Raw genomic sequence first — 20,674 nt, 5'->3', positions numbered from 1 at the left:
CTTTTTTGTAATCCGTACACTACACTTGTCCGGACAGAGAAGGGAAGGCACCGTACGTAACGCAGGTTAGGTTAATAGTATAGTCCGTTGACATACTATGCGTTCCTATTACCAAATCATACTAAGCACGATGTTGTTGAGCTCGACATCGTTTTGCTGTAATTCAAGTATAGACAACTCATTTCCGGTGCCTTGCATTCGATGAACTATAGGTATATTTGTGAAAAGGGAAACAAACTACAATTGTACGACGGTGAAATTTCAATGAATGAGGTTTCGGTTCAATCTAATTAAAACAAATACACACACACACACATACAGATCGTTTCGTTAGGCATTCTGTTCTGTTCTCGAGCCCCTTAAGAGCTTCTTGTGATTCCATATTTTACTGAAAAGTATTCTCTAGGCAGGAGTTAGCACAGCAGCTGGCAGCACTGACGCATCAAAGGCTTATGCTTCTCCTTTTAATCGTTGTTTAAGATTATGGTCTACCCTTACTATTTTATTGTTATATGAAAAGTTACTGAATACCCGTAAAACACAAACACCCATTGCATGTTTATCTCGCGGTCCCGCGCCGAGAATAACGCTTTAGTTGATGGATTGAGGATAGAAGAGGGTGTTCATTTCAGCACACGTGGCGCACGATAGATTTAGTTTGATTCGCTCATTCCGTTACTAAATTCTGTGCAGCATATGGTCGCTTAAGAAAACGAGCTCTCGGAGCTGGTTCAAGCAATGGCTATCCAAATATGTCTCAGATGATTATCAATATTAGTGTAATTTTAGTTACTGCCCTTCCGCTAAATGGTAAACACAGCATTCACTGTGACCATGCGTCCGTCTAGCAGTCATACACGCCCTTGTTCCTGTTTAATTGATGTATTTCAGTGTTTTCTATCTTTCAACCATGTTTTTTTTTTCGACGCTCGTCAACACTCTGTTGTTAGTTAGATTTACGCAGCATAAGGAGAATAGTATGGCAGTGTAAAGAAAGTGGAGCAAAGCGGGAGCATTGCAAAGGGAATATATTGTATAAGGAACGTCGAGGTGGTGTGCAGTCTGTCATGGATGCAAATGTACAATAGTTAGACACGCAGTGAAGGAATGTAAAGGATGATGGATGCAAAACACTAATCAAATATTGATACCGTTTATGATTTATACACAGTGATTATGTACACTAATCCGGCCATAAGTGGATAAGCTTACGCGATTAGTGAATTTCTGTTCGGAAAGTTATGTGGATAATAAATTATATCTGTACCCGTCATTACATTAAACACTTTGGGCCAACGTAAGGTACATGGGTGCAGGGTAAACCAAAGCTTTCCTTAAGTTGTTCCCCTCCCGGTTTGTGTTGATTGCACCGAACAGGTTTAGGACAGGACAAAAAAAAGAGCAAACATATAAGCTCGATTTAGCAAAATATGTTGCAACTGACGATGGTTGAATGTATTGATTTTGTTTTTTTTTCTGTTGTTGCTCATTTTGCATGAAATTGTGAGCAACATACCTAAACATTCTAAATAAAACAGGGGATTATAGTGTGTGAAACTGTGAAATGAGGGAAACAAAATGACGAATGTGTAATTAAGGAGTATAAACAAATAAAGGTAAAAAAACACATGTGAGAGCGGCGTTCAAAGCATTATCGTGCATCGTGCTGCAAACAGTCCGAACTTTGGGTATTTAACTTTTATTCAATCGGCAACCTAATGCATAAATTGAGTGCCGACCCCTGCGTAAGGGTTAGCGGGTGATAGGGTGGAAGTTAACTACGCTTACGGTTCTGTATTGCCAATGGATGGAGGCGCCAGGTGGCTGACAGAAAGCCATTTGAATGTGTGCAAAGAATGGAACTAATTTCTTTTTTTTTCATCTAACACAGCTTTATATTTTTCATCGTGAAAGCAAAATATGTAAAACGCGCGCAACAAAAAATGTAAAAAATTAAGTGCGCTGTGCTTTTCTTGTGGGTGTGCGGGTGTGTTTTAGATCGTTTTATTAGCCTTTAAGGAGCTACCGGTCCGGTCTGGGTACAGGAGTTCAGATTAGAAACGATGGCGGCCACCGAAATAACAATCGTATACTTCGAGGTAGTGACACATGCACCCAGCCGCTGCAGGCTAAATTTGGTTTCCGCCTGGATGAAGTTGACAATGTAGTCTTGCTTTTCATCCACGGTGGTCGCAAGCTTTTCATAGTACGGACCGATCTGTGAGAAAAAAGAGGGAAAACAAAATTGGTTGTTCAGTGTTGATAAAAGCGCACAACAAAATTGTTCGTCCTCACCAGTGTTAGGCAGGGTGCACCATCGGTGAGCAGTGCACAGGTGCTGATGGCATCACCAAGATCCTCCACATCGTAGATGATCATATTGACAACCAGTGCCATAAGGTCCTGCAGCCTGTACAAGCGGTAGGTTTCGATGTCGTAGCACTCGGACACGGTGTAAAATGCCAGTGCGTACTGGTTGAAGAGTCGGGAGGAAAATTTGCTGAAACAAAAGTTAGAATTGGGCGAGGCGGCCACGAGCGCATCGATGGCAATGCGCAGTCCCTCGCAGGTTTCGCCAATGAAGAACTGTCCCACCGCTGTTGCGCTTGCGATCGAGCCGTCCATGTCGCTATTGTACGCATCGAAGGTGCCCTCGATAGCGTTGGTAACGGTGGTAATGGCATCTGCATTGAGCAAAAGCGCCAAGCTGTCTAGGGCTGGCTTCAGATCATCGGTGTACGTGCTTAATGCTTGCAGTGTGCTCTGCACCAAGCCAATCGCTTTCAGCTGATCGTTGTACACCGGCGCTACTTGGTCATTAAACTGTGCAACGATGTTCATGCTGATGGTGTTCACATCACTCTGCAGCATGTCCCTCGAATTTTTCGCATCGGATATGGCCGTATTTGCTTCGTTGTACATATCACCGAGGAATACGTCCGCCATGCTTAGCTTCTGCTGCGTGTCAGACACGACGAACTGGACGAGCGGTATGTCACCGTACATGCGTGACAGCGCATCCTGCAAATCGAACGTCATTTTCGACGTCACGTAGCGGTTTAAATTGGCGGTCGAGATACCGTTCGGTGGGTTACCGGGTGCGTCCCGTGCCGCAATAACGCCCGCCTTCAATCGATCCAGCGCACCGCTAAACAGCGTTAAGTGATCGAGTATGGACTTGAACGCGTCCAGCAGCTGCTTGGTGATGAAGTTGCCCTGCTTCTGCAGTGCGGTAAACTGCGCCGTAAAGCCACTCTGCAGCAACGTGCGCAACGTGGTGATGGCGTTGTACACTGGGGCAAATGCTGCATTCACATCGTTCGACTTATCAGCGGCGAGCGTGTTGAGTGCCGTTGAAAAAGCCATACCGTCCGTTGTAACCTTAGTGCCGATGTAAATGATGGCAGCTTTCATGTTCTCCAGCAGCTTGTAACCGTTCGATAGCGGTAGATCCACGTTATCGACGGTATCGAACGTTGCGCCAACCTTGGAAGACTGCTTGACCACATTCGCTGTGCCCGCGATGGTAGCCTTAATGCCGAAATCCGGACGAGGCTCGGCTTCGATGCGCTAGTGGTGGTCACCACAAAGAAGAAATCTGGTAAGTGCTGCCAAAAAGGAAGGATCTTTTGCAATAATGGTACTGTTTTCTCTCACCTGCAGCGCACCGAGAAGCAGCAAGGCCGGGAATACCGATTTTAGCAGCATCGCTGCAATGAATCAATCATGCAATGGAATGAAAAACACGCAACTGTGGTCGATGATTAGTCGATTAGTTTCGTCAGCAGCTACTTCAAGCGTCCGTCACACTTATTCGAGTATGTAGCGAAAGGTACTACGCTGCCAAACCAACTGGAGTGTTAACCGTGTACCCACAAGTGTGTTCAATTTGCCAGACACTTGCCATCCGTTGCCAGAGGGGAAGAAGCGAAACGTTGCTGTTTTTTTTTTTCGTTCTTACTGCTGTAAGAACGTGTGTTGTTTTCTTTCTGCTGATTTGCACAGTTAGCAAATTCCAGCTGCCCAAACAAAACACAAAAAAAAAATCTATTGCAGGACCAGATTCCTGTCCTGCCTGATGGAGGTGCAGATTTTTCCAGTGTCATTTAAAAACAGCACAATACCGTCTGCAATGAAAGCCCAAATTGAGTAGGAGCGCTGAGTTGGATGAAATTCGGAACTGGAATACTCAATACCCAATATCCAACATTGGTCCTTCGAGCCGAGTATTGGACCCAGTGGAACTATTCCGTGCTAAGTCCCAGTCGAACGAACGAGCTGAACACATGTTAATGCCCATTCGTATCGAAAACTCATAACATACAAACATTATAGACGAACGGAGCAACGTAAATATCTGTTAAATACATAGATGATAAGTATGAAGATCCCCTGTTTAAAGTAGTCGACCTTAATGGAGTCGATGATGGTGTATCAATGTCCCGGACATACACTGCATAGCTTTAGTAACATTGTCTCTCCAATGTTCAATATCGTATTCGAACAATTTGACTTAAACGAAAATATAGCCGACATTACAGTATCGCGTGAATGGTAATTGTCAATTACATATGAGATCGGATCGATTAACGGCAGTGCCTTCAGTTTGTTCAATATATGTCATAAATTGACGAATTATTAACTAGTGCATTAATCTTTGCTGAAGTTTCAGCGTTTTGGTGACACGTTCAAGTTTTTCGAGCTCAAGGACTACTGAAGATTCATGACTCTTTAGAGATTCAGATTTTGAGGTGCTATGGACATCTTTAGAGTTCCATTAAGTTTTTAAGCTTTGAATTAGTGTTGAGTGACTCTGATTCAGATTCATGAATCGGAAATATTTTCAAAGATTCATAATCATCTATTATTTATGGCTTTCGAGGAGCTTGTCCACCAGGTATCCCCCTCGGTCATCCTAGTTGCCTACAATGGTCATTCCAAGCGGCTACATCCGCCACAGCCCTGAGTATTCATGAATCTTTAGCGAGTCGACTCCGTATTTGATTGACTCAAAATTCATATCAATGACGGCTCTAAATAGATTCATTCATTAAGCACAACACTAGTCGTGATTCAAATGACGTTTCTCAAAGACTCATATGAATGACTTCACTCAAAACATCCATTAAGCGCAACACTACTAACATTCTGTTTTTACAGTGTGTTTGTTTCACTTTCACTGTGCCACAGCCTATTTGGATGTAGTAGTATTACTGTAGAAAAACAAACCAAAAAAGAAAACGAAAAAATTATACGAAACTCGAGACAAAATGATACGACGTGTACTTGCTGGTAGACATGCAGCTGTTCAAATTCGTTCATACATGCAATATTTCTTGGAAATGTGTGCTTACTGGTGGAACGCAGAACGCTGTTTTATATTGTTATCCACTTTTTTTCGCAAAGGTCTTTTCATTGTCACACAGCCGTGTGTAGGAAACGTAAATATGTGTTGGCTGTCACCAAGTGTCAAGGCGGGACATTCGTACACTAACACTCGTTTCTAGTTTTTCCACGCTTGTCTTTTTTTTATCTCATGATAAAAAGCATTCTCATCCAACATGGTCAACGACGCATGCAATGCAATATGGTTCAAAATTGTTGTCGTCCCTCGGTCTCGGTACAGATGTTAGCATGTTAGTAATGAGGCACGTCAAGAAGATCATTTAACATATATACTTTATTCAGTGGTGAATGGACACGGTCGCGTCGTTTAAGCTTTCGGTCCCTTATCGTCACACAGCTTGATGTCCTTCGCGTAGCTCTCGGTAGACGCGATGAAGCCACACTTCCCAGCAGCGACACAGGCCGCTGCCCGATTGTAGCTGGCTGTCGTCTGTACGCTCTGCAGCCGCAGCACATCATCTACCTTCAGCTTCAGATTCGCCACCAGTTCGGAGTAGTAAGGTCCAATCTGGAAAAAAAACATTGGCACGCGTAAGTAACGAACGATACAGCCTCCCCTACAGCATACAGAACCCCTTGCTGCACCTCCCTCTTGCACCTACCGAGGCGATACAGTCCGAACCATCTTCAAAGCGGTTAAAGCATTCCACCAGATGCGTGGCCAAGTCTTCGATGTCGTACACTATCTGCACGATGAACCGATCGACCAGCTCACCGAGTCCGGACAATCGATCCGCCTCGATCTGGTAGCACATCAGGAAGCGGTCGGAATTCATCGTCACCAACCCCAGCAGGCGCGGTGAGTACTTGCTAAAGCAATAGTCAGCCCACGGTCCGGACGCGATCAAAACCTGCAGTATCGCTTTGGTCGGGGTGCAGAGCTTCTCGTTGTAAAATTTATCCAGATGATCGTCCAGTGATACCACACCCTTTAGGTACGTCTTGTAGATCGTTTCCACCTTGTCCGGTATCGTTAAACGGTTTGCTACGCCCAGCAATGCTTCGTACGCGTCCAGGACGGGCTTCAGGAAATCCGTGTACGAATCCATCGCGGCGAGATCGGTCTTGATGTAGGCAAATTTGGACAGCTGCTTTTCGTAGGAAAGTTCCAACGGCGATACAATCGCATTCGAAATCTGATACGTATTTTCTAGCACCTCCTGCTTCAAGGTGTCGTAGTACATGAGCGTATCAAACACCTTCAGGTCCACATTGGCCATAAACTCGAGCAGAAAGGCGTCGGCCGTACTGAGGTGTCCGAGCGTCAGCTCTATAATGAACGTCACGAGCGGTAGGTCGGTTTTCAGATCTTGCAGAATGCGCAACAGTTCGTAGACCATCCTTGGTGACACGTACCGGCGCAGGTACGGATCCGGAATGGTGGACGAACCGTACGCAGTCACCGCGTCGCTCACGCCTTTCTGCACCAGTGCGATCTGGGCGGACAGTCTGTCGAGCGTTGCTAGCAGCTGGCGCGACGCATCGGTCAGCATGTCGGTAATGTACGTGCCCACCATCTGCTGTATCGCTGTCGTTTGGGTGGTCAGGCCAGTTTTGAGCAGCACGCTGAGCGATCCGATCGCACCATTGACATCGTCGTACACCTGCGGCAGACCGCTGATGCTGGGTGCGAGCGTTTCCAGCTTACCGGTCAACCGCTGGCCCGTGCTGGCAATGACCGTACCGATACCCATCATGGCTTGCTTCAGGTTTTTCAGCACAACGTACTGTGATTTCAGCGTAATTGTCTTAAAATCGATCTGATCGAAGGATACGCCCGCTTCGTTCGCTACCGTTTTCGCTTGCACACTGCCAGCGATCGTCCCATCGATGCCAAAGTCTGGCCTGGGCTCGCCCAAGGCGTCCTGCAACACAGACGAGCGGGATTAGCGCGATGGTTCGCCGAACGCCGAAATAGACGGGAGTCACTTACCCGCCCGAGTATAGCCAGGATGAACCAACCGGTAAATAGTTTCATCGTTTATTCTGTAACAGCGCGCGTACAGCACTGAACCTAGCTCATTCTTTCTCGGGCGCCCTACACGCGACGGTTGGTAAAAAAACACAGCGCTTGTCTGAGCATACAGATTTTACCCAGCGACAGTTGATCAAACACAAGCGCGTTTCAGCTCGCGACGAGGGAAAAATTCGTTACAACACGAGCACGAGGCACTCCACCCGAGGTGCCTTTCCGTAGGTTCGTTGGCAAAATCCCGGAAAAAGGTCATCATGCTTTGAGGAACGATATGTTGTAACCCTGTCACGCGCTGCATTTACAACTGATGCTACTGGGTGCGTTGCGATGTATTTATTTAAGGTACGTTTGCTGGCACGATGTCAGCCGCTGGTCGATTTTAGCAATGGCGTTGAGCGTCGTGTGTTGGCTGTACGACACGCACGCATCGAACCTCACGGAGCTGGTAGCAAATTCTTCGGAAAACAAATTTACCGCATTGTTCAACATCGAGTCGAACAGGTCGAGTACCGCTGTGTACAGCATGCCATACTGGAAGTGGAAATGGGAAATGCAAACAATTGATACCATAAAGAAGAACCGGGTTCCCACAGGGTTGTCAGGGGACACCTACCTGCTGGACACAAGACGTGCGATCGTCCGAAATTCTCGCACACACCGACACATTGTCGGCAAGGTCTTCGACATCGTACAGCAGAACATCCACACCGTTCTGCAGGAACTGGACCACCGTGGTTAGGCGCTGGAGTTCCGCTACGTAGCATCTGTCGACCAGGTTGTGATGCAGCTCGTACAGCCCGTACACGTGCGAGGCGTACCGGTTGAAGCAGTACTCGTTTTGCGGTCCGAAGGCAATCAACGTCAGCACCATTTTCCGCAGCAGCGGGCATGTGACAGACCGTAGGAACGGTTCCATGGCGCTTGACGCGCCCAACAAGCGGACGGAGTAGGCGGTAAGCTGGCCTTCGAACGCATCCTGCGCGGTGGACAGCGAATCGGGCGTCAGCCGTGTGAGAAGATCGTCCAGCGGTGGTTGCAGTGTGGTGGAAAAGTTAGTGACCGCACTGAGCGCTGACCTGAACGGGCCAAGGGTCGCAGTCTGTTCCGCGAGACTACAGCCGAACGAGCGAGCGACGTACTGGAGGGTATTTTGCAGCACCCCACTCATACCGATGCCAAATTCGAACAGTGAGGAGCTTAATGCATTCCTAAAGCCGGTCACCTGACCGACCACATCCAGCAGGAACTGGTCCGCATCCTGCAGGTATTGCAGGGTGGTCCGGACCATGTACCGTACCGTATCGACCTTCAAGCGCACCGCGATGAGCGCCCTCGTAACGTCACTCTGCGTTTTGGCGCGCACATTGTTGCGTACGACCGTGTCCGAGACGAATGGCGCATTGCCGGCCGCTGTCCGTGCCTTACGTACATCAGCTTCCAGTACTTGGAGTTTGGCCTTCAGGTCGTCGAGCACTCGCCGCAGATCGGCAAACACTTCGTTAAACTTTTGCGTTACGAACGATTGCACCACCTGCGCAATGCTCGTCATCTCGTCTGATAACCCGTTTAGCGTGAGGTTTTGCAGCGATGTGATCGCTGCGTACACCGGATCAAACACGCCCGAAATCGATGGTCCATTGTCCGTGGCGAGTGTGCGCACTAGCTGCATCAGGGCAAGACCGCTAGATTGTACCTTGGTGCCAATGGAGTTGATGGCCGTCTGCATTTGGGTAAACATCTGCACCCCAGAGCTGAGCGTTATGCTCACATTTGCGATAGCGTTAAAATGGTCGATTATTTTGACCGTTTCGGCTAGTACATCTGCACGCGCTGGACTAACGTTAGCATTCACGCCAAAATCGGGATTCGGCAGCGCACCGGTGGTCTGTGTGTGTGTGAAATAAAACCCGTTTGATCAATGTAGCCGCCTCTGCGTTTCGTGCACCATTTACCTGTATCAAGCCCAACAGTAGCCATGGGACCAGCACCGCTAAACCGTGCAGTAATTGCATTTTCGTTACCACTCTTCGAACACTAAGGAAACAGAACGGGTACGGCCAGACAACGCATCCAACTATCCTCCACCGGATTGTGACGGTTGGGTTCGGATTTATATATGGGATGCAGCAGGCTTGCAGCGGATCGTGTGATTGCATCACGGCCAGGCTCAGTTAAACTGTATCAATATTGCCCGCGTCTGGGCTGGGCACTATTGTACAACTATCGGCTGAGAGAGAGAGTTCTTTCGTTACGAAAGAGCACAGAAAAGAAGCACAGTTTTCGACAGACGCGGGTGCATATAGGTAAAGGTTGCACAAGAAAATGATGTGGTAGTGAACAACCCGTACCCGAGGTTGCACCAGCTTGGAATCTGACGTCTAGTCTAGACGTCCCGCTTTCACATTCAACAACCCCCCAAAACCGGGTTATAGCTACCGAAATTAAATGAACTCCACGCCTAGATTGTGTCCATAGTTTTGTCTCCTAGTTTATCTTTGCAAGATTCTGAACCATAGTTGCCTCTTATGGTTTAATCTTCTAGAAACATACAAATAGAATTGTCACTCTGGGCACAAAAAAAAACCCTTGATAAATTTCGTTGCAGATGTTGGTGACATTACTTCATATTCTTCTCCTTCTTGGCTGGTCTACACTCGATGACACGGCCCGGTCACCAATCCCTATCCAGGAAACTCGATCTCCGTCAGGTCATCCAGATCGCTGCGGTCCTCGACGCCTCGTGTCGAACGGGTCGCTGACGTCAACCTTCCTGGTAGTGCACGAGACCAGCATCCTTATCAGGTGCATTTGACCATCTTATCCTTTCGGCTTTGGCACCCATCAGCATATCTGCTCCTTCTTCACAAGTCCTGCTCACAAATTCTATCAAAGTTAGTCCGAAGCACCCGCCGCTCGAAAATCTCTATCGTGCCCGTACCGTCCAAGACTCCTGACCATCGAGGACTACTGGAGGTATCACGGTACGATAGATGCTGCATTTCGCGTCTTGTTGGAGTCTTCTGGATTGTAGGGGTTTGTGAAGCTCGCCGTATGCACGACCTCCCATCGCAGTGCCGCAATTATTCGAAGTTACGATCATGCCAAAGGAAGCAAAACTCCTCTACTACCTACTAGATCGTCACCGTCGAATCTGCTTCCCAGGCAGGCTCCATGACGATCAGAGCCTTCGGCAAACAGGTACGCTGTCCTCAATCTTTTAGCTCAATCCATTAAGGCTCGCATTTCAGACGGGTGCTGCGTCCATTAAGGCTCGCATTTCGTATCGCACACCGCCCCAGATGTCCGATGATGTCAACGTTATTCGTGTTGCAAATCGTGCATGTTGGTGTTGGTCGTTAACTGTTGAAGTATCGATGGATGAAGTGTGTAAACCAAGTTATCGGTTCATTTTTCTTGGAAGTTCAAGCAATGCTTTACTGAAGAGAGTATGAAAACCGGGCGGTGGAAAACCTCGGGTTGGAGATTAACGAGGCAAAAACCAAGTTGATAGAGGCACCAGCAAAGTGTTTGAAGTATACCAGAAATGAGTCCGACAAGCGCCGCTTCAACCTTCTTCGTATGCTAGAAGGAGGCCCCGAAGTAACATAAGGGGCCTCTGGAATTTAGAATGTTCTCGAAACACCAGTCACAAAGAAAGAAACTGGAATGATATAGCACTTATATAGTCCCAGTACTCACATACGCCTCTGAGACATGGACTCTTTGTTCAAAACTGACGAAACTCTCTTAGCCGCGTTCGACAGGAAGATGCTCAGAAGGAGTTTTGAGGAGTTTTGTATTTGTGGAAGGCCAATGGAGAAGCTGCTACAATGACGAGCTTACTGTCGTACAGTAGGTTAGACTCGCCAGGCACCGGTGGGCTGGTCACATCATGAGAATGACACCGGACGACCCGGTCCGTAAAGTGCTGTTGGATCGTCCCCATGGATAGAGGTGGCGTGGTAGGCCTAAGATGAGATGGAGTAATGATGGCGATGCGTCCACCAGAAAGGCCGGGATATTGGATTGGCAGACGATGACCCTGGACTGAGAGTGGTTTGGAGGAGTACTGCAGCAGGCCAAGACCGCGGAGCGGTTGTAGTGCCTGATAAGTAACTAGGTATGAGGTAAGAAGCGAATTATATCACATTTAACCACTGTCATATGCCCCTGCAGATGGTTATTCATTGTGAAAGTAATGGAATTATAAGGGAGATAATACGAAACGGTATAGCTGTCCGATAAGTAATTGTACAAATCAGTGCTGGCAAAGGCGTGCCCGACACACAGCGCTTATTCAGTGTACACATTAGCACGGTTCCAAGAGTATCGAATAGATTCTCGCCTATTTTGGAGAAAAAAACACACCATAAAGCTAACAAAGCTGCATCCAACCACCTGAATCAACAGCTTTAGCTGTCTGGTGTGGGTGGAAATTTTCGGAAGAGCTTAGACTTTTCGCGCCGAACGAGTACACGTCGCCCAAATCTGACGAATGTAGTTTCCAGCCGAAACAACGAAATGCTTGCTGAGAATGAATACGTTCATAAAGGTTTTCGTTAATTTATTGTTTGGATTGCACAATGTTGCCTCCTGCCCCCATTAGTAGCCCTATGCACTGCCTGCCCGAGAATTGAAAGGGAGGCGCGTCGAAGTGCAATGCAATGGTTGCTGTTCGATTCAACTAATGTAATTATTTTCTTTTTCCCTATGCCAGAGGTCCATCCTTTGCGCAATTGTTGATATCAGTCACCATGCGGTTGATGGCAATCACTAGCAAATACTTGGAAGTGCTAAAGCAGGCACTCACGCGCTGCAGTCCGGCAACAGTTTCAGCGGTGACATAGTTCTTCATCGAGTCCTGGTGCGCTTTTGCGGCGGTGTGCACCGCGTGGAATGCAGTCTCAATCTCCTGCGAAGAAAGAGCGAATGTCGTAAATAATGGTGGTGGCAGTTCATTGGAAGATCATTCTCAGCATGTAACACACTACTTACCAGTTTGTTACATAGTTGCGATGATTTTACGCAGATCGTGATTTCTGCCAGCAAATCCTCGACGTCGAACAATAGCATCTGGGCGATGGAAAGCAGTATCGGTGGCAGCTTCAGTAGACGCGTGATTTCTAGATCTGCACATCGGCCGACTTCACGTGCTTGCTGATCGAACAGGGCGAACGTGCGCGGGCTGTACTTGTTGTAGCAGTACTCAGCAAACTTTCCGTTCGAGATTAACACTTTTACCAGCTGGTTCAGGTGATTGCATGCGCTGCTACTGTAGAACGCAGTAAGCCCATCCGATACGAGCGGTACCGCTTGTTTGTAGGTAGCATAGGCGGCCTTGATATCGGTGATCGTACTGGTCAGATCCGTCGTGTACGTTGCTTTGAACTCATTAATTTCGCTAGCAATCAACGGAATGCCGGACAGATCGATACCGGTCATATCCAAATTGGGCTGAGCCACTGGATCGATGACGGCCGTAATTTGGCTGGTGTCATCACTGTACTGCTGCACTTCCGTTTCAAGCGCTTCCAGGCCCTTGTTGACGCTATCCAGCGCTGCCGTCGCGATATCGCCCGCTTGGAAAATGTAATCATCGGCTTCCTTAAGCTTTTCGAGCGAGTTTGCAACGATGTACGTCACCAGCGGAATGTTGGCCTTCAACGACGTGACAGTTTTTGCGACGTTGGCCGTCACGGTCGTCGACACGTATTTGCGCAGGATGGCTTTCGATGGAGGGCTGGAACCAGCTGCAGTTACCGCAGCCGCTAGCTGACTTTGCAGCGTGTTTAAGTAGCCGGCAAGCTTTGTTAACTCTGCCTTCACATCATCAAACGCATCGGTCAGCATGTTGGTGATGGAGTTGTCTAGGTTTGTGTTAAGCGCCGTGAAGTAGGAAGCAAATCCAGTGTTCATCAGTGCGATCAGATTATCGCTGGCCGTTTTTAAGGCGCTAAACCCATCATTAAGAGGACCGGTGCTAACAGCCAGTGCATCTATCGCACCAGACACCAGCAGGCCCTTGGTGGTGAAATCGTTGGCAATACCGACAAGCTGGGTCTTGATAGTGGTGAGCAAAGGATAGCCCGAATCCAGTTGAATGTTCAGATTATCATTCACTTTATCAATCAATGTACCACTATCCTTCGCAGTTAAGGAAACATCTGCACTACCGTAAACACCCGCATTGATACCAAAGTCGGGCCGTGGGATGGCCAACGATATCTGGAATGGTGGACAAATTTAAACACACTTTGGCAGCTTGCGGAGCGTGATTCCGGTTCACTGTGTACTAACCTGGATGGTGCAAAGCACCAGTACTAGTGTAACAACATACGCTTTCATCGCTACCCGTTTGCCCAAGGCCTTTCGAACTGCGAATGTGGTGCGGCCGCGACGTGTTCTTCGTTTATATCGAACTCGATCACTCCTCTACTCAAATCATTTGCCGATGCCATTTTGAGAGCGAGCAGAGGAAGTTTTTATCGTTGTGTTCTGTGTGTGCCGTACGGTAACGTAGCTATTCTATCGTGCGCCTTTACGCCATCTATGTAAACATACACCATCGTGACGGACGAGCGAGATAGATTGTCGGAGTAGAGATTTTCGCAAAGCAAAAAATGGAATTCAGTGGAAAGTGAGAAGATGCATATTGGCTAGTGTTTTGGTAAACGAATCTTTTGAAAATAGTCATTCGTAGGGATCTTGAGTGACTCACTCGCTTTCTCATAATATATGAGTTGCCAAACACTCTACATTTTACACATTCGGAAGTCATTCATTCAATCAATCTATCGATGCCCTTAGAGGGATACAAAACGAACTCTACTCCAGGGAAGGAATGAAGGTGGACACGGGACAAGGACACGGGTGGAAAATAATTACAGGGTAAAGATCTCTGAATGTTGGAGAATTTTTATGCGTTCACACCCCTGTAAGTACAGGAGTACTACACACTTTACCGGGGGGGGGGGCACTGACGAGCATGTTCATCAGGCAATTGTGAATGGCAATGGGTTACATCGCGCAACAGATGTACGTGTCGAGCAACTTGCCCAACAAAACATATCCAAATGTAACGCAATTGTCTGCGTGTAGGACATGGGCGAAAGACAGAAGCAAGCATCTCTGAACGCCGCGATAGACACATCGGGATCATTCAAACAGGATGCGAATGGTATCAGAAATGTTCGATTTGCAGATTCGTCTTCCTACATGTCAATAAAATCGAGGAAGTCCACCATTTCGTGATGTAATAGCACAGGGTTAATCTCTGGATAAGATTTAGTAGGTAAGTAAGTAAGTAAGTAAGTAAGTAAGTAAGTAAGTAAGTAAGTAAGTAAGTAAGTAAGTAAGTAAGTAAGTAAGTAAGTAAGTAAGTAAGTAAGTAAGTAAGTAAGTAAGTAAGTAAGTAAGTAAGTAAGTAAGTAAGTAAGTAAGTAAGTAAGTAAGTAAGTAAGTAAGTAAGTAAGTAAGTAAGTAAGTAAGTAAGTAAGTAAGTATGTGGACGGATCAAGGCCATCATAATATATACTTGCCGTGGTATATGGATAGTACTCATGGTTCACGACAGTGCATTCTTCGTGCAACTCAGAGAGCTTCATCACTGTACTTACTTATCCTTACTATCATTGCCATCTATCGTCTTACTTACCGTCATTTTCCTTAGCTCCTCCATTATCATTAGTCATTAGCCAGTCATTAGCTCCTCCATTATCCTCTCACAAATCTGGGACCCAACAATCGTTCCCAACACTTTCCAATCATATGTCAGTATCGTGTATCAAACCGGCCACGGAGTGTTTGGGGTTCCTCAAACTATGCAATAACTGGTGGGCACTCAATTACCGTACAGCTTATTTCAATCAATAGTGCACGACTTTCAAAGTGCGATCCTCTTCCTGCACATCACCCCTGAGCAGATTTGTATTTCCTTACAGAGTCACTTAGTGCTGCCACTATTATTTCAGTGTTTGCCTCGAGAACGCGTCATTCGCTCGCTCTTCTGCTATTGGATATCTCGATCTGCAACGTAGAAGAGCCGTAAACCTGGTAGTGCCATAATATGTGGCGTTGGAGTCCGTGAAGAGATGAAAAGGAGTAACGCTGCTGATTCGCCATCTTGTCCAAAATGTGACACATGATGAAAATCTGAGCAATGGTTGATTTCCCGGAATACTATCTTATAATATCCAAATATTCTCTGGGATAGTTAGATAGTCATAGACATAGTTAGATAGCGGTAGAGGCATAGACAGAGAGTTGCAAATGGAAACATGTCCATTCAGTAATACTGTTGTGCCATCAAGAGCAGGATATGTGACTCAGCCAGAGATGGCTTGATACCATGGACACATTGTCCAGAAAGATAGTAACAATGAGCAGATAAAAAAAATGTTCGTACCGTTTTTGTTTTGCCTGTGCTTAGGAATCTAATCGTAGCGCAGCTACGTGTCCGCTACGCGTTGCACTGAAAGAAGCGTGTAGCATATCAAGAAGCGGACAAACTCTAGTATAAAAATTAAAGCATGTTTTTCACTCCGATCTCCACGTATTGATGATGAAGTGGTGTAAATTTTGCACCGTTTGGTTCGTTTGCAAGCTGCACAAATACGGTACCATGCCAAGTTCTGTTTTTGTTGCTGAAGTTCCACGAATTGTTTGACAGGCTGTTATGCCAATTGTGTCAATAGTTCGCATGCTTTGATTGGTTGGTCGCTAGCATGTCGATGATCGAAACTGTAGTGAACAGTGTTATAGCGTGTTCGAACGATTCGCTGGCGAAGATGTCAAACGATATGAACGTTTTGTGTCGCTAATGAGTGACGCAAAATGCAATTGCTCCATTTTATTGATCTATAATAACACGCGCTCACGACGCATTGAAACGATGCGGGTTTTGGTGCACGTTATCCTTCAACTATATTTTCACTGATTGAACCATCGCTTGTATTGTTTGACAAAAACTTAGGGATTCTACACAGAAGGTGCTGGGGCGACTGGGCCACTTGTCATGCAGGCAGTGGTATCCGTCTTAATACCTGCACTGACCAGAGCCGTCGACGCGATCGCGGTGTTGAGGCAGGCACCGAGGCGATTGTAGCTGGCTGTCGCTTCTGCTGCAACCAGATTGCTTACCGACGTAAGAAGGGAGTCTACCTTCGTACCCACAGCGGTGTAGTACGGACCGAGCTGTAAAAAATAGGCAGCATTGCAAGGTGATCGATTAACGGGTGAATTTTAACACAGCCCACTGATGAGCCCACTTACCATCGTGAAACAGGCACCTTTGGTGTCAGTGGTGGGCAGTGCCAGACAGGCACTCAGGTTGTCTAGAAGGTCGGCAGTGTTGTAGGAAATCTGTACGGCAACATTTTGGACGGACGATTCAAAGCTGATCAGGCGATTCACCTCCTTCTCGTAGCACACATCAAACGCATCGATGGTGAGCGCAACCTGGGCGAACACTCGTGGCGAGAACTTGCTGAAGCAGAAATCGGAAAAGCCACCGTTAGCAATCTGCGCCTCCGATACGGATTTGATCGCGCCGCAGATGCTTGAACCGAGGGTTGATGCCAGATCTGCGAAGACGTTCGCTACAGCAGTAGAGTAGATAGTGAAGGCCGTGGTTATGACGGTGGTTTTAGCCGATACTGTATTCAGAATGGAATTAGCCAGGTTGCCAATTGGTGTAGCCAGATCGGAAGTGTATTTGGCGTTTGCATCCAAGTCCGCCTTGATGCTTGAAATAATCGATGAGACGGGACTTCCGACACCGGCAGTTAATTTTGAGTTAATTGTTGACGCTTCCGTGCCGAGGTTCAGCTGGAAGCCTTCGTACGAGATCTTGTATCTGCCTGTCACAGTACCGGTGACCTCGGTATTTATGTCCTTAACGAACGAGTCAATAAGCCGAAGGTTGTCCAACGAGCTCTCGATGACGTACTGGATGAGTGGCATATTTGTTTTGAGATTGCGGATTGCCGTTACCACGTCGTTGACAGATTTGGCCGGCACCTTCGCCCGAATGATGGCGGCTGACACGGACGACGATCCACCGGCGGCAGTTTTCGCAGCGTCAATGTTCGTTTTGAGCGTAGCAAGTGTCGATTTGAGGGCAGACAATGAGGTTTTAGTGGCAGTGAACGAATCTTGGAACTGCTTCGGAATGTCCGCTCCAGTATTGGATGTCAACGTAGCCAAATTACCACTGAATGGCCCATTCAGTAAACCGGTGAAGGCATCGATTTTGGTATTGACCGCACCGAACACAGTCGAAGTTGGACCGCCAGTGTCGGTAGATAGAGTGTTCAGTGCCGACGCAACCGCAGTACCGGCGTCGACTACGGCATCACCAATGGCCTGCAGGGCGTTGCTGACCGTCGAAAGCTTAGTATAACCGGAATTGGGTGTGAATGAGGCGCTGCCTGTGGCGGTTGCTGCCGCGCTCAGTTCATTCGAAGTTGACTTAACCAAAGCCGAACCCGACACTACTCCATTGATTCCGAAGTCTGGTCTCGGGTAGGCCAGAGTACTCTGAAAAAAAAAAATAAAAAGAAGAGAATCGTCACCAGGGAGAATGGGTGTTAGCGTACTCAGCCCCAGAATATCCTACCTGGACGACACAGAGAATCGTTAAAGTGAAGCAGAACGCCTTCATGTTGCAGATTTGCTGCTACTTTTGGTCGGTCTCAATCATTGCGTGCTCCATTTATAGTCGTCGCGAGGTACCCGCGTACCGGTCCTGGCCGCCTGCACTTCACGTACCGGTGTATGGGTGCCGGCGTGTATTCCTAGCGACGGTTTCGGTCTCCAGCCAATGGGCAGCCAGGTTGTGGTGGTGTGGATGAAGGTTTCGGGGCTGCGTGTGACAGATATCCGAATCCATCACCTGATCAAACAATGTTCCGTCGCAGAAAGTGTGTGCAGATTTGTCTGTTTTTGATGCCGCTACTGCTGCTATTGCCATCTTGCTTGGGTAGGCGAGGTTAGAATTGAGGTCTTTTCCGTCACACGCATACACACATTCGATCGAGAAAAGTTCTTAGAAATAGCGCACGATCATTTATGGAAACCGTTCGGAGGTGTCAGTATGCCTAGCCCGGGGCTAGTTTTAATCTTCAGAAGAGCTTAGGAGCATCCGAATACCTTGGAAGGAGTCGATTGAACGAACAGCGAGCCTTGAAGATGTCCTTTCTTCCCTGTAGTGCCATATTTGCATTGTATTACGCTTGCAGCAGTTTGTTTGGAAAAAGGTTTTTGCCTATCCCATCTTCCGGACAAGATAATCTAACGAATAGAACCGATTAAGACGTCAGAATGCGATACGACGTCATTGGACCAGAGTGTTAGAATAGAGATATTCTCTGGGAGTTCATTTCACAAGTAGGGTATTTCTCCGGCTAGATATCGTCGCAGCTATTCCTTGATCTCTAACAGAATATCTGTTCTTATTCTAGGCAGTCTTTTTAGCTACGAGTAGATAAAGTCACAGAAAGCTAAAAATGGCAGGCCTACACCTCTTGAGATTATGGTGCCGATAAAGAAGAAGGACATAAATTGCCGTATCAGTAAACGAAACAGGTGGAAGTAAGCTTAAAAATACGTTAATTTTTAATCGTGATCGTGTATACATGGTTGGCGCAATATAAAAACTCATTCGAATGATACCTAATATTGAGGGTACTGTAAAAAAGCACCTCAACGCGTACTATCTCATTCCATTTAGATAGTGAAATCAACCATTATTGCAGTAGTATTATATCGTCCATAAATCATTTCCCAAAAGCAACGCTTTCAATAGTTTTCGTACCGTTTCTGCAGACAACGAAACTCTACGCCGCTCCCGACACAGACAGCACTCGCAAACAGGGTTGCACTTGTGCAAATTTGATCCAAAAAAAAATGTGGTGTAATATGGTATCGGCTCTGGTGCGGAGTATATTATTTCTGTGCGCTACCCATTCGCAGAACGGTCCGGTATCCAAACACTACCGTGCGTGCTGAATATTCGAGCCACCGATATGTAGTACTCGCGGCGGTGGTTGCTTACGAGAAGAAGTGAACGTGGCAGTTCATTTCTTCATTTCGCAATAAAGTGTATGCCTGACGGTATGACGTTATCTTGCCAGCCCTCATAATTCACGTGCTGAGTGTAATGCCCTGGAAATATGTATCTTTTAGAGTAGCGAAAGGGTGTACTGCAATCAAGACTACTGTAGTACGCCAAAGGGAAGCCTTCACCATGTATTGAACACGTGAGAGAAACAAATCTCACTAATCGCTTGATGAATCGGTTGAAAAGTGGACCAAAAATGTCATTTGTCATTTCGGGTTAAGTCTTTGCTTTTCGGTGAACGTTACTCGGCACTGCTGTTTAAACAGTTGAAAATACAGGTAAATGCAAACAATGCGCTGCTGTTAAGGATAATTCTCACATCCCAAAATAGTGTTGGTTGATTGCAATGATTCAATCTTGCATCGAATCAATCCAAAACTATCCTGATCGTTTGGATCAATCCAACGACTTCGGATGCAAAACAAGAGTCCAAAACAGATCCGCCATAACTGGAGTCCAGGATCCAAGACAAGAGTCCGGATTCGGATCTATCACGATGAGAATCCGGAATCGAAATGCAAATCTTTCGCTATTCGGATCTTGCATACCCGAAACCTTGAATGGAAATGGAATTCTAGTCCTCATAAAGTCTAAAAGTATCAAAGGTTTTTCAGGTTTAATTGATATCTGAACAAAATATTTTTACATGACAGATTGTTTCTTCCTTGATTGAGGAGTGAGTTTTAATCAAATTTAGAAAGAATTAATATTTCGCCCAAATATCACTCTAACAAGCTTTGGTATCCGAAGCGGGATTCGGATCCGGAGGATCGATCTCAAGGCGGATCCGGATTGGTGGAATCGAAACCGACATGGAAGTGACTGCGCATTACTTTCGCAACAGCCTAACAGGTTGGCTGATAAGTCCCCGGTCTAACAAAGAAAAACACATTTTTTTGTCAAAATTCGTTTTTATTATTCAACATAGTTCCCTTCAAGTGCGATACAACGATTATAACGACCTTCCAATTTTTTGATACCATTTTGGTAGTACTCCTTCGGTTTTGCCTCAAAATAGGCCTCAGTTTCGGCGACCACCTCTTCATTGTAGCCAAATTTTTTCCCTGCGAGCATCCTTTTGAGGTCTGAGAACAAGAAAAAGTCGCTGGGGGCCAGATCTGGAGAATACGGTGGGTGGGGAAGCAATTCGAAGCCCAATTCATGAATTTTTGCCA

General features: G+C 46.6%; 4 protein-coding genes across 4 annotated transcripts; all 4 read right to left on the bottom strand.

Annotated features, from left to right (window-relative positions):
* Positions 1–2,014: 2,014 nt before the first annotated feature.
* LOC128712289 (uncharacterized) lies at positions 2,015–3,708 on the bottom strand. Its single transcript, XM_053807184.1, has 3 exons — positions 3,658–3,708; positions 2,296–3,570; positions 2,015–2,218 (listed from the first exon to the last, which is right to left on the bottom strand). The coding sequence occupies exons 1-3, from the start codon at positions 3,706–3,708 to the stop codon at positions 2,015–2,017; spliced, it is 1,530 nt and encodes a 509-aa protein (XP_053663159.1).
* Positions 3,709–5,713: 2,005 nt separating this feature from the next.
* Positions 5,714–7,384, bottom strand: LOC128714988 (uncharacterized). Its single transcript, XM_053809870.1, has 3 exons — positions 7,340–7,384; positions 6,009–7,271; positions 5,714–5,914 (listed from the first exon to the last, which is right to left on the bottom strand). The coding sequence occupies exons 1-3, from the start codon at positions 7,382–7,384 to the stop codon at positions 5,714–5,716; spliced, it is 1,509 nt and encodes a 502-aa protein (XP_053665845.1).
* A 4,705-nt stretch (positions 7,385–12,089) lies between these two features.
* LOC128711184 (uncharacterized) lies at positions 12,090–13,726 on the bottom strand. The gene is made up of 3 exons (XM_053806048.1): positions 13,679–13,726; positions 12,377–13,606; positions 12,090–12,293 (listed from the first exon to the last, which is right to left on the bottom strand). The coding sequence occupies exons 1-3, from the start codon at positions 13,724–13,726 to the stop codon at positions 12,090–12,092; spliced, it is 1,482 nt and encodes a 493-aa protein (XP_053662023.1).
* A 2,631-nt stretch (positions 13,727–16,357) lies between these two features.
* LOC128711182 (uncharacterized) lies at positions 16,358–18,041 on the bottom strand. The gene is made up of 3 exons (XM_053806046.1): positions 17,997–18,041; positions 16,652–17,917; positions 16,358–16,573 (listed from the first exon to the last, which is right to left on the bottom strand). The coding sequence occupies exons 1-3, from the start codon at positions 18,039–18,041 to the stop codon at positions 16,358–16,360; spliced, it is 1,527 nt and encodes a 508-aa protein (XP_053662021.1).
* Between the last annotated feature and the right edge of the window lie 2,633 nt (positions 18,042–20,674).

Source organism: Anopheles marshallii, chromosome 3, assembly GCF_943734725.1.
Source record: "Anopheles marshallii chromosome 3, idAnoMarsDA_429_01, whole genome shotgun sequence".
NCBI classification, from domain to species: Eukaryota; Metazoa; Arthropoda; class Insecta; order Diptera; family Culicidae; genus Anopheles; species Anopheles marshallii.
The sequence above is the reverse complement of the archived record's forward strand: the minus strand, read 5'-3'. Positions and strand labels throughout refer to the sequence as shown.

Bases quoted from the DNA above. Each gene is read 5' to 3' on its own strand.
- LOC128712289 (XM_053807184.1), bottom strand. From the start codon at position 3,708: ATGCTGCTAAAATCGGTATTCCCGGCCTTGCTGCTTCTCGGTGCGCTG. The intron at 3,571-3,657 runs GTGAGAGAAAAC...GACCACCACTAG, and splicing joins TGCTTCTCGGTGCGCTGCAG to CGCATCGAAGCCGAGCCTCG. The intron at 2,219-2,295 runs GTGAGGACGAAC...TTTTTCTCACAG, and splicing joins GTGCACCCTGCCTAACACTG to ATCGGTCCGTACTATGAAAA.
- LOC128714988 (XM_053809870.1), bottom strand. From the start codon at position 7,384: ATGAAACTATTTACCGGTTGGTTCATCCTGGCTATACTCGGGCGG. The intron at 7,272-7,339 runs GTAAGTGACTCC...TCTGTGTTGCAG, and splicing joins TCCTGGCTATACTCGGGCGG to GACGCCTTGGGCGAGCCCAG. The intron at 5,915-6,008 runs GTAGGTGCAAGA...TTTTTTTTCCAG, and splicing joins GTTCGGACTGTATCGCCTCG to ATTGGACCTTACTACTCCGA.
- LOC128711184 (XM_053806048.1), bottom strand. From the start codon at position 13,726: ATGAAAGCGTATGTTGTTACACTAGTACTGGTGCTTTGCACCATCCAG. The intron at 13,607-13,678 runs GTTAGTACACAG...CCACCATTCCAG, and splicing joins TGGTGCTTTGCACCATCCAG to ATATCGTTGGCCATCCCACG. The intron at 12,294-12,376 runs GTAAGTAGTGTG...CTTTCTTCGCAG, and splicing joins CGCAACTATGTAACAAACTG to GAGATTGAGACTGCATTCCA.
- LOC128711182 (XM_053806046.1), bottom strand. From the start codon at position 18,041: ATGAAGGCGTTCTGCTTCACTTTAACGATTCTCTGTGTCGTCCAG. The intron at 17,918-17,996 runs GTAGGATATTCT...TTTTTTTTTCAG, and splicing joins CGATTCTCTGTGTCGTCCAG to AGTACTCTGGCCTACCCGAG. The intron at 16,574-16,651 runs GTAAGTGGGCTC...TATTTTTTACAG, and splicing joins AAGGTGCCTGTTTCACGATG to CTCGGTCCGTACTACACCGC.